The sequence below is a fragment of the Populus nigra genome, chromosome 3, assembly GCF_951802175.1.
Source record: "Populus nigra chromosome 3, ddPopNigr1.1, whole genome shotgun sequence".
Lineage (NCBI taxonomy): Eukaryota > Viridiplantae > Streptophyta > Magnoliopsida > Malpighiales > Salicaceae > Populus > Populus nigra.
This window is the reverse complement of record NC_084854.1, coordinates 3,666,641-3,682,107: the sequence shown is the minus strand read 5'-3', so window position 1 is coordinate 3,682,107 and position 15,467 is coordinate 3,666,641. Positions and strand designations below refer to the sequence as shown.

The following is a 15,467-nucleotide window of genomic DNA, read 5'->3' as shown; positions in this document are numbered from 1 at the left end:
GATAATAGTTAAGTTGTAGCAAAATTGTTTTGAAATAGGTTATTTGATTCGCCTGCATATGCCATGCATGATCTCTCAATCTTTTAACGATATGACTAGTAAAATTAAAACTTATTTGGTTGGTTGATAAAAACAAAAGTTTCCAATGATTTGGAATTTTGGTATTTAAATCATGTCGGTTTGGGACTTAATTTAAATTAAATTTAAAAAAATTAAATAAATTGATCTAATTCAAATTAGGTCACCTGATCTATAAACTTAGAATTTTATCAAAATAATTATATTTTAATTTTTAAAAAAAATTAAAATTAAAATAATATCATTTTAACTTATATATATATATTAACCCATCCAATCTATAAGTTAGGTTTTGTGTCGGGTCATAACCGGTTATGGCTTAATAACTTTTCCTTGGTTGACCCATGAAAAGAAAGGAATATAGGGAGAGGGCCCTTAATGATTTTTCTAATTTGGACTTTGGATTCGCTTTCACACCAGAATTAATAGGTTTCCTTTTTTCCATTTCCAACAAAAGAAAAATTAAAAGCAAGACAAGGCAAGGCCCCAAGTAAAGGCAGGGCAGGTTCAAAAGTATTATTTTAAGAAAGGAAGGGGAAAAGGGAGATTGAACTTGATGGTTCAATCGCATGGCTTCCTCTTCTTCTTCCTCTTCTCATCAGACTCGCGTTCCTTTCCCTTCCGACCCAGGTAATTCCTTCTCTCTCTCTTTTTTAGCATTTTTTTTAACCACAATCAATCCATAAATTAACCTTTGTGATTGTGACTGTATAAATTATACGTGATCAAAATTAAATTATGCTTTATGTGATTTTATATTAGGTATCCATCTTACATTTTAACTAATAATTATTGATTAATTACAGGTTTAATTAAATCTTAATGCAAATTATTCTAAGTTAGCTAGCCTCCTTTTGAAGTTACTGGTTTTGAAATTTCTATGTTCAAATAAAATTTATGGAAAGCAGGTGGTAAACCACTAGATGATGTTCCGATCCATGTTGTCACCGAACCTTCTCAACTTCCGGTCGAGTTCCTTAACCCTTCTGCCGCAAAGCAATTGATCATTGGTTTTGACTGTGAGGGTGTTAATCTCTGTCGTCATGGAGCTCTCTGTATTATGCAGGTCAGCTATAGTTTAGTGTTGTTCTGTGCGCGTAATAGAAAGTATAAGTTTATAATTTTGATACTGCATTGTTTTTTTGTCATTTTGGCAGCTTGCATTCCCGGATGCTATCTACTTGGTTGATGCCATTAAGGGTGGAGAGTCGCTTATCAAAGTGTGTAAGCCTGCACTTGAGTCGAGTTACATCACAAAAGTTATTCACGATTGCAAACGGGATAGCGAGGTTTCTAGTTGAATTTACTTGATTCTAGATTGTATTAGCTTTTTATGATGTGCACTAGTACCAGCCTTTTATCAATGTAGTTAAAAATCAATTTTATTTTGTAGGCATTATATTTTCAATTTGGCATCAAGTTGCACAATGTTGTTGATACCCAGGTGAGTAACTAATAGGTGGAACTGGTATTCTATTTGGGAATTTTTTTAATGATCTTTTATGCGCCATGGTACATGTTCTTCAAGCATCAACAGTAAGCACTGAGGATAAGGTTTTTCTGTTTAATTGATATTGTTAATTTATCAAATTGCCTACAGACTAGTGGCAGACTGTTAATGAGTCTTACTGAATTGACCTGGCAAGAGCATATTCTGTGCTCTTTATCTCTTTTGTAATGCACATTTAAACTGCTCTTTTTGGGAGCCGGGGGGGTTTCCATTTGCCAAGTTGGATGCACACTAAGTTAACTTTGGGGTTAATCTAGAACCTCTTTGGTGAAGACTCTATGAATATGGTGTTCATGAGGGCTTGAGAGTTACACTTAAAAAATAAACAAAGTAGAGTATTGCGAGGACATTATTCTGAATCTTAAGTTCATAACCATTTATATTTGATTTACACTTTGATTTATGATCAGCTTTAGGTGTGCATCATAATCTCTATTAGTTGCTTTTAGCAAAGATCAATTATAATTGATACTGCTATGCCTCTCTTTTAGTTTTTGAGATCAGATTTGAGCATTCACTATCGTTGTAGTAATTGCTTATATTGGCATAGAGAATTATCAATCCGGAGCTGCCATTTTAATTTTAATACATATTTGTCATTTTGCTTGTAGATTGCTTATTCTCTGATAGAGGAGCAAGAAGGACAGACTAGATTGCCAGGGGACTATATATCATTTGTTGGCCTCCTTGCAGATCCACGCTATTGTGGTACTTTATATTCTGTGGTATCCATTTGTATTATCTGTTGCAGGTCATATAGCTTGATTGTTGTGTGAATATATTCCATACTTGCTAACAGTTTTTGATATAACAACTGGATGATAACTCCGATGTCTTGACATCATTTCCTGTCTTTCTCCTGTTAAAGGACTAGTGTTGCATTAATGCCTATAGTTTAATTATGCTCGTGGGTGCATCTTGAAAGCTACTCTCTATTGTCCCTCTTTAATAACAAAAAAAGAGGTTGGGAAATGAGTCTTATGAAATCTTTAGCACTCAATTGGAATCACATTGCAATGAACTGATGGGGTTAAAGTTGTTTTGGATTGAGAAGTAGCTTATAGACATGATTCTTACTCCAAGGAGGCTTCTGACTTCTGTAGGGACAATTTTTGTCTTTCCTATATTTCCCATCTCTTCTCTTTTAAAGTCTGCATCATAAGAGCATTTTGCTTCCTGGTCTATGTATTGTTTGTTCGGTAGGAAATGCAGTAGCTTTGACCGACCTTATTTTTACTTGTGATTAGCACTTTGTAGGAAAATTGATAAACACTGCAACCTTTTTCAACTACTCCAGCATTTCCTACCAGTTTGCACCACTGTTTTTCTTCTTTAATTGAAAGTAGATTCGTATGAGAGCAGCATTTGAATGTTCTGATTGGACTTGTTAATCTAAACTGATGTGGGACAACTCTGGATTTGTGTCCCTACAAAGGATTCGTGGCGAGAGCTAGATTTGGGGAATGAATTTATAAAAAAGAAAGAAAAAAGGTTTTTGACCAAGGTTACTTTAGTGAGAAAGCAGTTCAAGAAAAGGAAGAAAAACAAGAAGAAAATAGCACTTGAATAGAGAGGAAGTGCTCAGGCACGAAAAGCCCTAATGGTATAAACTAAATGGAAATAGAAATTTGGATAGTAAAACAAAATACATAACTAATAGAAAACTCCTCACGGTATTCTAGTTCCCAAATAAGCCATAATTAATATATAATAAATTCCTGAACAGAAGCTTCTTTGTTCTTGGTTACATCGTAAACCTTCAACCTTCCTGAACAAATTAAGCTTGCATAAAATCTAGATTATACAGATTAAAAATTAAGGTATTCAGAAACTTCTTTGTTCTTGGTTAAATCATAAACCTTCAACCCAGAGTAAAGATTTTCTTGGTCATTGTATGCAATAACTACTAATATTGTTCCTTTTTTTTTTTTTTTTGAAAACAAGAATACTTATCTGCTCTCATTCTCATTGGCTTGCTTTTTGCTTTTGACTGGACATACTTTGTGGTATCTAGTTGGCAAGAAAATTGACTTCCTGCATCATTCATTGTATTTCTGAGTTGTATATTTTGCGGATTTGAATGCAGGTGTATCTTATCTGGAGAAGGAAGAGGTTCGTGTTCTCCTCCGACAGGTTAGTTTAAGCATCTGACTCTCTCTCTCTCTCTCTCTTCGAGTAAAGTGGAGAGAGCTATATTGAAAAACCTATTCTCTAATGCCTTGGTTTTGATTCCAAAAAAAACATTTTGACTCTTTGGGAAGATAAAGTTGTGGCACTAGCCGGTAACATTTGCTTTCACTCTTTCTTTGGCTTTGAACACATTTGCCTCTCAAGTTTGCACTCCTAAGATGCTATCCTTCTGTTGCTAGATTGGTGAAGGATGCTTCTGTTGTGCAATTTAGAGTTTCGTGATGTGCTGGCATGTGGCATTCAGCGTTTAGACAAGGACTTCTTTAACTTCTGAAACTTACAAGAGAGTTAGTCCCTTGCCATGTTAAATTTTACTGGCAAGTGTAGTGTCTCTTTTCTAATGGTTGGTTGAAGATATAGTAGAGGCAATGCCACAAGCTATGAGATCAAACCAGCGACCTTAAGGAGTGCATTCTAGAGTCTCCATACTTATTTTTTATCCCATGAATATTAAAAAGGAAATATACCTCAGCATACTTATAACAAGATAACCAATGGTGTTTGTACTTCAAAAATTTTATTCGAGTTCTTGCACTCAAATATTTTCTATTTAAGTTTGTGTACATTTAAACGATGTTCAATCAAGTGCATTCGTCCTGGGAAGACCCTTTTGATCACTGATGTGCAATGCTCTTTGGAATGGTATTTTCTGAACAATTGCGCACTTGAGTGATCATTTTTTAAAAGTTAAAAGACATTCTGATATAATAGAGGTAATCAATTAGTGATTTGGATAACCTACAAGAACCAAGGTTGTGAGTATCTCTTTTTATGATTTTGACTGTGTGTGTGTTTATATGCACTTGCATCTTCTCTAAGAGCTCAAGAGAAATTCGGTCAGCGACCGCACACCCCCTTTGCGGCAACACCCTGTGCATTTTCTTACAGCTGGTACTTCCTGACATTATTGTATCTTTCTATTACTTTCAGGATCCTATGTTCTGGACATACAGGCCACTATCCGAAATGATGATCCGTGCAGCTGCAGATGATGTTCGTTTTCTTCTCTGCATCTATTATAAGATGATGGAAAAGCTGAACGAAAGATCGTTATGGTATCTTGCAGTTCGTGGAGCATTGTATTCTCGATGTTTCTGCATTAATGAGAATAATTATGCTGATTGGCCTGATATCCCTCCTATTCCAGGTTTTATGTTTTATCAACCTATCATTCTACACTACTTCTTGTTTCCCAATCTTCCTGGAATCGTGTTACCAACTCTGTGGACTTGGTTTGTATGCCATGTTGTTTTTAATATACATCCAATATGGATAAAAGATAAAAGAGGTGCCAAACTCTCCAAATTGGATAGTTTTGCACTACATTGTACTGGCTTTAACTATTGGGTTTCATTGTTGGAAACTATGGGAAAGGATTTCCAATTGAGAAAGTTTGTTATTTTCCACAAGATAATGTCACTAACAATCTAAAGATTTGAAATGAGATAGAGTTCAAGTGCAGTGCGCATGCATGTGGGTCTAGATTTTGGATAAGAATGGGTTGTGTATAAGCAAGCTTTCAGCACTACAATTGTGAATGCATGCATCCTAAAATAAGAATGTATAAAGAAAAATAGCTTACTAGCAAGTAACAAGCAATCAAACTGAATACCTGGATCTTGTTTGACTTGTTGTTTAGCATGACCTATTTTGGATGGACTTCGTGAAGGAAGGTAATAAAAATGCTTGACTAAATTGAATACTGATCTAGCTGTGCCTTCTCTTTATAGATAACCTCACCATTGAGGACAATGCCCCCGAGGAGGAAATCCTTTATGTTCTTGATGTTCCCCCGGGAAAGATGGGACGTGTTATTGGAAGACGAGGAGCTTCCATTTTGTCAATAAAGCAATCTTGCAAGTATGTCTCTCTTCTCCCTGATCCCCTCACATATTCTTTTGCAATCCATATCATCAATTTGGTTCTCATGTTCTTTAATCTGAGCATGTGCTTCCTTTTGCAGTGCGGAAATTTTCTTTGGAGGTGCGAAGGGTCCACCTGACAAGGTAAGTCTATCTAATTAATGATGAACTAGCTGCCAGGTGATAACCTTAGCCTTGGTCAAAATCTAGCCATCTTAGAATTCAAGTCGATGCGAAATGAAATCTGCTTTGAGATTTCCGTATTCAACCACCATAGAAATCGTGGGAACCTTCTTGTATTTTGATTATCTCAAGAAAAAATAACATTATTAGAGGCTCACAAGATAAAGCCATGGAAGATGATCCACAGTATTTGGTCAGGATTTACTTGTATTTATTTGTTGTCATCCTCGCTTGTAAATGTCGATTATTTTCTTGTAGGCATTCATAATAGGACCAGTGAAACAGGTGAGGAAAGCAGAAGCCATGCTGAAGGGGAAAATGGTGGATATTTACTAGGGAGCTTGATGTTTCATACCTGTTCAACTTAAATGTAATAATATCAAGTTTGAGAGAGAATTTGCCTGCCTAAACTTCTGAGTTCTGATGTCATGCCTTCCTAATACTAACTTGTTGTGTGTCTGCTGGTTTCGTACAATTATCAGCATCTATCTTTGCATTTTGGAGGCAATCTCAAATGCGAATAATTCCAAAAATATAACTTTTGGTTGGCAATTTAAGGATGACAATCTCACCGGCCACTTTCCCGCCAATTTGCACCTGAAAGTGTTTGTTTAACTGTAAATGCAAAAGGTTAGCCATAGGATGTTAAATCCAGTAATTTCTCCGTTGAATCTAAGGCAGAGATTTTTTTTAGGAAGGCCAAACTAGAAGGTCCCCTTAACCATGGGTCCTTGTACATTGTGAAAGGCGGAGCTCCTAACATTCTCATGCTCCAGTTCTTCATAAAAACAGTTTCTATGGGTGCCTGCTGCTAGACGCGGGCTTTTACGAAAACATCCTCTACGGTTTTGTAGAATGAAAGGTGATCAAAAGGCTACCTTTTAAGTTTCAGATCTAGCTCCCTCAGTAATTTTTCCGTTCCCTATTTCTTGTTCTTGATGCATTGCATCTGTTATTGGCCTTGATGCAAATTCAGAAAAATGGCATACAGTAAACTCCAGGTTTGAATATAGAAACAGTTTTGCTCTCACACAGGCAGCGAAAAGAGATTAAAAAAAACCGCATCTCTTAACTACAAACAAAAGCGCCACCACAATGCTGGAGGACTTAATAAAGACAATTTTGCAATCTTTTTGAAACAAGTAATCTAGTAAAAACCTTGTCAAGATCGGTGCAGAATCAGATCACCGTGTTGTTCTCTTGGAGTTGTGAACAAGAGTGAGCACACCAATATGGCAGCACTTGAAATATCTTTACCAAACGGGCAAAAGAATATGCGGGCATAATGGGCGATAAAGGCCACTTGACAGAATTTACTTAAAATTACCAAAGTGGTATTGTTGGCCACCAAGGCTTGAGAAGAAATCATCTCCGCCAGTTGCTTGTGACTGTGAAGCCGTTAACCCGGATTTACCAAGGCCAGATCCCATGCCCATAGCTGTTCCCATATAGAATGAAGTTGGAGGTCCCTTTTCCCTTTCATCTAATCCATTAGTAAGATCACCCACGACACCAACATCTACAAGAGACACCTTCTTGGCTGCAAGGAGTTCAAGTGGCAAGACAATTCTGACTGAGCCTCAAAGCAAGAAGTACAATGTTGAAGAAAAATTGCAGAAACTCGCACAGAGAAATCCCAGACAAGAATATTGTTACTCCAACAAAATCATGCCATTGTAACAGTTTTACTTTGAAGCATTATTAAAGTAACCACATTACTCTCTACCCACGGCCCTTGCTAGAATTTCATTAGAGAAGAAAATTGTATTGTATGCATATTAAAACACATGAAAAGCCCTGCATATTAGGTATATATGCGCATAATGAGGCAAAACAAACCAATTCCATATTTGTGGGGAAAAGCCTTGCTAGAATTTCATTAGAGAAGAAAATTGGAGCAGAGTATGCATATTAAAACACATGAAAAGCCCTGCATATTTGGTATATATGCAGATAATGAAGCAAAACAAACCGATTCCACATTTGTGGGAAAAAGCATCCAGCATAAAACACATAGATAAGCACCAATAAGGAAGCACGTGATCCAGTTCTCTGCCACCTGCATGTGAGCCTCAAAAAATTGCCTAGTTCTAGCAGTCACTAGGAGCCAGCGATAACAAAGATTTCCATACAACCATAACAATCCAAAATCACACACTCCCAACTAAACCATTCTGTCCATGATGCTACGTTCAAATGGTATGCATGCAGAAGAATGTTAAGACATCACACATGAGAATGATGAGCTCAAGTTCTGTTAGATGTATAAAATATAGCAATTAAAATCCATCAAAAGGGATTTTGCATCGTATTATTGTCCCACACCAAGAGCATTTGTGTTCCTTTTGCATAATATCATGGTTTATATATTTTTAAAGTTCAAAGATGACATATGGAAATAAAAGGAACTCAGTATTCAAGCCTCTTTTAACAACTGAGCATCCTGTTCTTTGTCCGTGTTGTTTGTTTAAGGGTGGGAAAAAGGGAGATAGTTTGGATAAAATTGAAAAAGTTATCATGACTCGCATCAACATCTGTGAAGTTAAAATAAAATTTTCAATGTAAGATTTCGAGGAGAAATTACAGCACGTCCATATATTCTGCAACCATCCAAATCTCTTACAACCAGTTTTGGTCATGTCTATCTGTGTGATCAAACAAGACTCTTAGAAAGCCACTCTTGAGAACCTATTCTTAGTGGTGTTAACAAAAAAAAAAAAAAAATCTAACTTGCTCCATGAATTCATGCATAAAATAAAATCAATTTAATTGAGGTAGATCACATATATAGCATGCATATGGAGAACGTTTCTGAAAGGAAACAATAGTAAGTGAGAAAGATATGCTTACGAGCAGATATATTAAGATCAATCAGTCCACGGCTAAGCGAATCTGCCCATATTCCAGACTTCACCTGGAAACCCTCCTTCTGTGGAGGATTGGAGCTTGCCGAAGACTTCCCATCCAAATTGTTAAGGCTGCCATCTTTAATAGGACTTTGAGTTGGTTCTGAAGAAGCTGGATTAGAACTAGAAGTGAATACACCAAAAAGATCAGACCCATCAAAATTGTTCATTGGAACTGCAGCAAATGGGTCAAAGACATTAGTATTTGGAGGATCAGATTTTGGAGTCTTGATCCCGGGTTGTGCGACTGGTTCATCACTAGAAAAGAAGTCAAATGTAGAAGGAACTGCAGAAGGGTTGGCAGGTTGGGAAGTGAACAGATCGACCTTTGTCTGCAAAACAAGTCACAACAAAATTTATCACCACAGAATATCCAAGCATCCATCAACAAAGCATTGAATTCTGAGCATATATAATCATGCCCCTCCAGAAATTGCAAATAACAGAAACATTCTCCAACTTCTCGATAATAAAATTGTGAAGCAAATGTTATCCAAGAAACTCTAGCAACAATTCCTTGAAAATGGGGGGGAAAGCAACTTCTGTCCATCAGGACACAGAGCTCTACACTAAAGGTTAGCTACCTTTGTGAAGCTAACACACATACTTCAAAGACAAAAGGAACAAACTAAATCAAAATCCTTCTTGGTTGACACAAAGTCAAATAAATAACAGCTTTCTCCAATCTGAAATGGCATGCAAGAGCCAAAAACTAAAACACAGCATTTCATTTCCAGAAATTAATATAGCAAGGTATCTTACCTGAGTCTGTGAACTTGCTTCCTTTCCAGCTTGGGGAGGTGCTGATACAAAAGCTGCATCAGCAAACAGATCAACCTCTGCAGAATTCCCATTCATGACTAAAGCTTCTGTAGGAACAGATGGAGGTGCATCCATGAGATCACCAATCAAACTTTCTCCAAACAAATCAACTTGGTTTGAGGTTTGAGAAGCAGACTCTGTCAATGAAGACAAAATATCAAATATATGAAAATCTAATGTCAAATATATTAGAAAACAGGAAGGAATCAACAACTTGGTATCTTCAGTAGTAATTTCATTGAAAGTTTTGTGTTAGATAATATAGGAGCGTGATTCATATCAAAATTATTATTGAGATGCACTCGTTTCAATTGAAATGCATACCACTGAACAGTATTAAAAAAGACATGAGCATTAAAAGGCACAAAAAGGAAACAACACACCACAGAGGACTTTGCTGCCTGTAAATTTCTTGCACATTCACAAAAACATAGCTGTCTAAGACTTGGAACACAGGGCATGACTTCTTGTCCATCGGACAACTACAATGCATAGAGCCCTCTGACACTATGCATTCAAACCACTGCTTCATCCAAGTATTGCCACATGCTCATCCCAATTTCTTCACTCAATTTTTTCTTCCACAAATACAAGAAAAACCACGATATTCTCACTTCATAAGAAAGCATCAATGGTTTTTCAAGGTTCATTTTGCTTTATGGATGGTGTTTGGTAATTTATAGTTTCTTAAAGTTACTGATTCAAGAGTCTGAGCACAGATTTTATTGGTTTCAATAACCATGCTTCTATTTAATGTTTTTTGTTCTAAATGTCCAGAAACAGATCTGAGCAAGTATCCAGGAAGCACAACATCCCTCTTTGAAAAAAAAATACAAAAACATTTTACACTTAAACAGCCCTTCAGTGTTGCTGAATAGACAGAACACGGGATAAACAAAGCAAAACTTGAAAAATATATTCATCCCGAGCATATCTTTGACTAAGATGAAGCAAACGACCACACCACACATACAATATTCAGAATACTTACTAGTGCTGGAGGTTCCTCGGGGATCAAAATCATCGTCATCATAATTACTTGAAACTGAGTTTTTCTTATCAGAGGCATTTAGGTTAGCAGATGACCTTGATGCACGAGAAGACAAATTATCTTGATCCTTGCTGCAAAACAAATATTCTGAAATAAACAAAATAACAAAACATAAAAAATACAGAGGCAAGTCATATCGTGTGCCTGCGTTTGTGCATATGGCAGAGATTGTAGTGGAGTAGCTTGTTGTTCATGGAAAATGATACTTAGAAGAAAAGAAAATGGCCAACAAACTGAAGTTGTTTTTGGTATTGCGGTCTTGGATTGCAAATCCAGATTGGACGGCATCGAAGTATGGTCAGCCAAAGCATCAACGATGAATGTTATGGTCAATTACAACACACAGGATCATGATAAATTTTGGACCGAAATGCCAAGCACACTCCAAATAATCATATCAGCAGTAATGTGGGCATTGTTCTCTTTAAATGATAAATTTACTAAAACAATCAAGAAGTATAAAAGTAATGACCACGAAATTGTAGCTATGCCCACACATGCATAAGGAAAATAAACTGAGATTTTCCAGCAGACTAATGATAAAAAATGAAACCTTCCAAAGCCTGCAGAACCCTTTTTCAAGGTGCTGTCTTGATCGTCACTTATACCCCTTCGATGTGACTTCGTGTAGGAATCCTTTCGACTCTTTTCTTGTTTAAAACTATCATAGCTATCTTCATCTCCCGTACCACTTAAGCCACCTCCATAACGATCTCTACTTTGGAAGCTGCTGCTGCTGCTGCTACCAAATGAGGCTGTGCTTGACTTATAAGATATTCCACTAGATGAAAGACCAACATACCTAAAATAAGGCAAACAGTTTAGTACCAATAAGAAAAAGGAAAGAAGCTCAAGTCTAATACAAAATATCAGTTCGTGAGCATGAACTTACTTGTCACGGTTAGTAGCAGCCTTACTCCTGACTTCGTATATTTTATCCTTATTGTTCAAAAGGGATACAATAGTTTCAGCCTTCTTCCTCACATTAAGTCCTGAGTCCTTTCCGTTTGGCTCAACATATTCGAAACTTGTGAGGGACTTAACCAAAAAAGAAAATAGGGGAGCTGAAATGTTAGTGAATATTCAAGCTTACTTTGAACATTGTAGAGACAACAGGCAATTTTACTTGAATATGAAAATGGTCCTTACTGATATCTGGAATGTGTGTTCTATTATGTCATCAACAGCACGATCAGATCCATGTGCCACCAAATATTCTATGACAGCCAATGCCTGATATCAAAATGATTTAACGAATTATAGGCTTTAAAAGGGCAATGTAACAGAACAAGGTCAGGGAGTATATATGAAACTTATGCTTTTATAATCAAAATCAAAAACTCTAAAGCAGAAAATTTAAAAAGTCTACCTTGTAAACAAGACGCCAGTCCTTGCCCGTCTCACCTAACCTCGTCCACAGGACATTCATGATCATTTGACATTCCGTGCTACACCATATTGCAAGAAAACAAATAAATATACGAAATCAACCCATCTCCCCTTAACACAAAATACACCTAAGCAAACTACTTTAGTAAAGGAACATAAAAACAAGCCATAACTCACAATTTTTTAGTAGCTTGCGCGATCTCAGCCATTGCAGAGCCATGTGGACCCCAAGGTGCATCATCAGTGGCATCCAACACCTGTATTAATAATAAGTCACAAAAACAAACGTCACTTAACAAGAAAAAACACGTACAAAATCACTTTGATAGAGTCCAGCAGGCGGCAGATCCACTAATAATTCGAATAGTTAATACTTTGAGGCCTGCACTGTTAAATCGAAACAGAAAATATGTTCTGTCTAAAAGCCTGTGCTATTATTATGGATGCTAAAAAATTTCACCGAATCAGAAACTCAAGCGGCACAGATCAAGTTAATGCTGTCAGATTAGCACAAAGGCAGCATAGATCAATAATGTTTACCAAAAAAGAAAAAATCAATCCTATACAAATTTATAAAATTAGCATTGCACAAAATACAAAACTAATAGGCACCAAATTGCTATCGAATTTTATCAATTTAATTTGAAAAAATATATATAATCAATTCATTTACAAAATATTTATTACCTTTTGTTCGATTTCAGGAACCTTCAAGACCTTGAGATTGACCTCTCTCTTTCTGCAACCAAAAACAGAAAAAAAAAACCATTAGAATTGAATCATAATCGATCGAGTTGCAAGAAAAATGGAAATGAGAGAATTGGAAGCTGACATTTCGCGGACTGTTTGATCAAAGACTTTGATGAAATCCATGATGGATCTGCAAATCGGTGGCGTCTGATTAAGATCTGAACGAATTGCAGGATGGAGAAATGCAGAGATTTGGTAAGTGAGGATTGTTAAGTGGTGAGATCTTGGATTTGGTCGAAGAGAGGAGATGCGTAATCAGGCAGGAATGTTTCTGTGGTTTTAATAATTTTATTATTTTGAGGAGGCAAGAGAACGAGGCTGGAACTTATGTTTTGAGTACCAATAATCAATATCGCTTCCTTTTCTCGATACTAAATTATTAGTATTGTCTAGTTTTCTTTTTTTCTTTTTTTTTAAATAGGTTTTTTTTTTTTTTTTTTGCATGATTTGAAATTACCATGACTTTCGGAAAAATTAACTCTTATCCGAGTAACGTAGTAAAATTGTTTTTATTTTTTGGTTTATCATGCGTAATAAAAGTGTTTTACTTTCTTTTATATATATTTTTACGATAAAGGTATTTTTTAGTCTGCAAATCTGTAAAAACTAGGTCTTTTTTATGAAGATCTTAGAGGTGCACTTTCTAGATCTATTCTGTACAAAAAAAAAAAATCTTTTAAATATTAATTTCAATATTTGAATTTAAAAAATTAAAATAAAACTGAACTTTCTCATATAAGGTGATTTGCACTGCACCACGGATTTATCTAATTTTTTTCCAACATAAATAAATGCTAATGCAATGATAGCATTGCTAAAAAAATATATTATTTTGAGCTTTGAGTCATTAATTTAATTGGATTTAATAAAATTATTTAATTTAATAACATGAATAAAAAAATACAATAATGATAAATAAATTGGAAGAAAAATTAACAATGAAAAAATGTCAAAAAAACTCGATTAGGTTGGCACGTTAAATATGTGGCTTGGTTGTGATATCGAGGCAACCCCATTAAAAGCAAATTGAATATAATTACGAAGCTCAATTATCAAAAATCCAATATTAAAGAACTAAACTGAAAGGAAAAAAAAAGTTAACTTAAAAAAAAAAGTAAAAACAAATTAACCTACCAACCCCGTAATCATAGGCATAAGATTGATATAGCCCAAAGAAAAAAAAAACATGAAGATCAATTATCAATCAATTAAAAAATAATTTTTTTTTAAAGCAAATGTTGAAAGATATAATATGACAATGAAGCAAAAATTTAATGAGAACACAATAACCTTATAGTAAGCAAAATAAAAAAAAAACATACAATCCAACAAAAGTCAAAAAAGAGTCCATCTTGGTTAGCATGTAAAATCTTTGACTTGTGATACTGAAGTAACCCCGTTGAAAGCAAATTGAATAAAACAATTAAGCTTAATTATCAAATAACCTGATGTTGAAGGGTGAGATAATCGATATCTTTTTAAAAATAAATGGAAAATCCAATGGAAAACAAATAAAAAACAATTAAATAAATGAAGAATATGAAAAACCATATGTTTCTTTTAAAAAAAAACAAGTAAACCCGAGAGAATCTTCTAAATATGGGTTAATTTCTTAAACTTATAACATGTGAAATCTTAGACCTGAACTTAATCAATAAGCTAAATTATCAATCAATTTAATGTTGAAGGATCAAACAAAAAAATCAATTTAAAAAAAATCACCATAATAAAAAAAATATCAATAAAAATAAGAATCAAATCTAATAAGAAAAAAACTCAAATAATGATGAAATAGTAAAAAAAAAATTAAAATTATTTTAGATAAAACAAATAATAATCAAAATAATAGATACTAAATCTGGTATATGAAAAAAAATCAAAGGATGATGAAATTGAAAAAAAAAACTCAATTCTAAAAATTATTTTATATAAAAAGAAAAGTAATTAAAATAACATGAACCAAATATGAATGAAAAAAATTGAATAACTGCTTTAAAATTTTGGAGGATCAATTGTGAAAATTAAAAAGGATAGAGAAAATAAAAGGGGGAAAAGGTCGTTGGCACCACACTAAAGATCCGTTGACCACACACGTTGCATGAGAATTAAATGAATGTTAAATTATTGAACAAAAAAAAAGTGCTTAAAAAAAGAAATAAAATGAAGAAACAAACTCGGCAAATCTTCTATACATGGATAACTCTTTTAGACTCACAACCCGTGAAATTCTATACTTAGACTAAAATAAAAGGCATAATTTTCAACAAATTTAATATTGAAATATTAAATAAAAAAAGAAATATTAATTTTAAAAATTTATTAAAGTAAAAAAAATAACAATCAAAATAATGAGGATTAGATCTAATAGAAAAAAAGGAGGATAAAATCATAAAAAATATTCAACTTTAAAAATTATCTCAAGTAAAATAAAAACAATTAAAAGAATATGAACTAAATATGATATATGGAAAAATAAAAGGAGAATAAAATTGAAAAGGTTATAACTTTACAAAAGAAATAGTAATCAAGAAAACATGAATTAAATATAAATAAAAAATAAATTGAAGGATTGTTTTAAAACTTTTGAGGGTCATGTGAGAAGCTCGAGAAGAAGAGAAAGAAAAAAAAAAGAAAAGGTCATTGACGCCAAATAAAAAATCATTGTTATATGCATCATAAACAAAATAGAAGGGTTACCGAGATGATTCAAATGCTACTTTAAAAAC

The 15,467-nt window shown here is 34.3% G+C and overlaps 2 protein-coding genes across 2 annotated transcripts; one reads left to right on the top strand and one right to left on the bottom strand.

Annotated features, from left to right (window-relative positions):
- Nucleotides 1-504: 504 nt before the first annotated feature.
- Nucleotides 505-6,380, top strand: LOC133689828 (uncharacterized). The gene is made up of 10 exons (XM_062109892.1): nt 505-708; nt 987-1,144; nt 1,236-1,367; nt 1,472-1,522; nt 2,200-2,296; nt 3,675-3,721; nt 4,709-4,925; nt 5,509-5,638; nt 5,742-5,784; nt 6,082-6,380. Exons 1-10 carry the CDS (start codon nt 648-650, stop codon nt 6,157-6,159), a joined length of 1,014 nt encoding a protein of 337 aa, XP_061965876.1. The 5' UTR covers nt 505-647; the 3' UTR covers nt 6,160-6,380.
- Nucleotides 6,381-6,809: 429 nt separating this feature from the next.
- On the bottom strand, nt 6,810-13,095 carry LOC133689827 (clathrin interactor EPSIN 1). The gene is made up of 11 exons (XM_062109891.1): nt 12,824-13,095; nt 12,679-12,730; nt 12,169-12,248; nt 11,972-12,050; nt 11,752-11,835; nt 11,495-11,640; nt 11,156-11,404; nt 10,543-10,673; nt 9,492-9,688; nt 8,674-9,061; nt 6,810-7,363 (listed from the first exon to the last, which is right to left on the bottom strand). Exons 1-11 carry the CDS (start codon nt 12,862-12,864, stop codon nt 7,137-7,139), a joined length of 1,674 nt encoding a protein of 557 aa, XP_061965875.1. The 5' UTR covers nt 12,865-13,095; the 3' UTR covers nt 6,810-7,136.
- Between the last annotated feature and the right edge of the window lie 2,372 nt (nt 13,096-15,467).

What these genes read in the sequence shown, in the direction of transcription:
- LOC133689828 (XM_062109892.1), top strand. Translation starts at nt 648, where the DNA reads ATGGCTTCCTCTTCTTCTTCCTCTTCTCATCAGACTCGCGTTCCTTTC. An exon ending in ACAATGTTGTTGATACCCAG is followed by an intron (nt 1,523 to 2,199) that starts GTGAGTAACTAA and finishes TTTTGCTTGTAG; the next exon opens with ATTGCTTATTCTCTGATAGA. An exon ending in TGATATCCCTCCTATTCCAG is followed by an intron (nt 4,926 to 5,508) that starts GTTTTATGTTTT and finishes TTCTCTTTATAG; the next exon opens with ATAACCTCACCATTGAGGAC.
- LOC133689827 (XM_062109891.1), bottom strand. Translation starts at nt 12,864, where the DNA reads ATGGATTTCATCAAAGTCTTTGATCAAACAGTCCGCGAAAT. An exon ending in GATCAAACAGTCCGCGAAAT is followed by an intron (nt 12,731 to 12,823) that starts GTCAGCTTCCAA and finishes TTTTGGTTGCAG; the next exon opens with AAAGAGAGAGGTCAATCTCA. An exon ending in CCGAGGAACCTCCAGCACTA is followed by an intron (nt 9,689 to 10,542) that starts GTAAGTATTCTG and finishes CTTCATTGACAG; the next exon opens with AGTCTGCTTCTCAAACCTCA.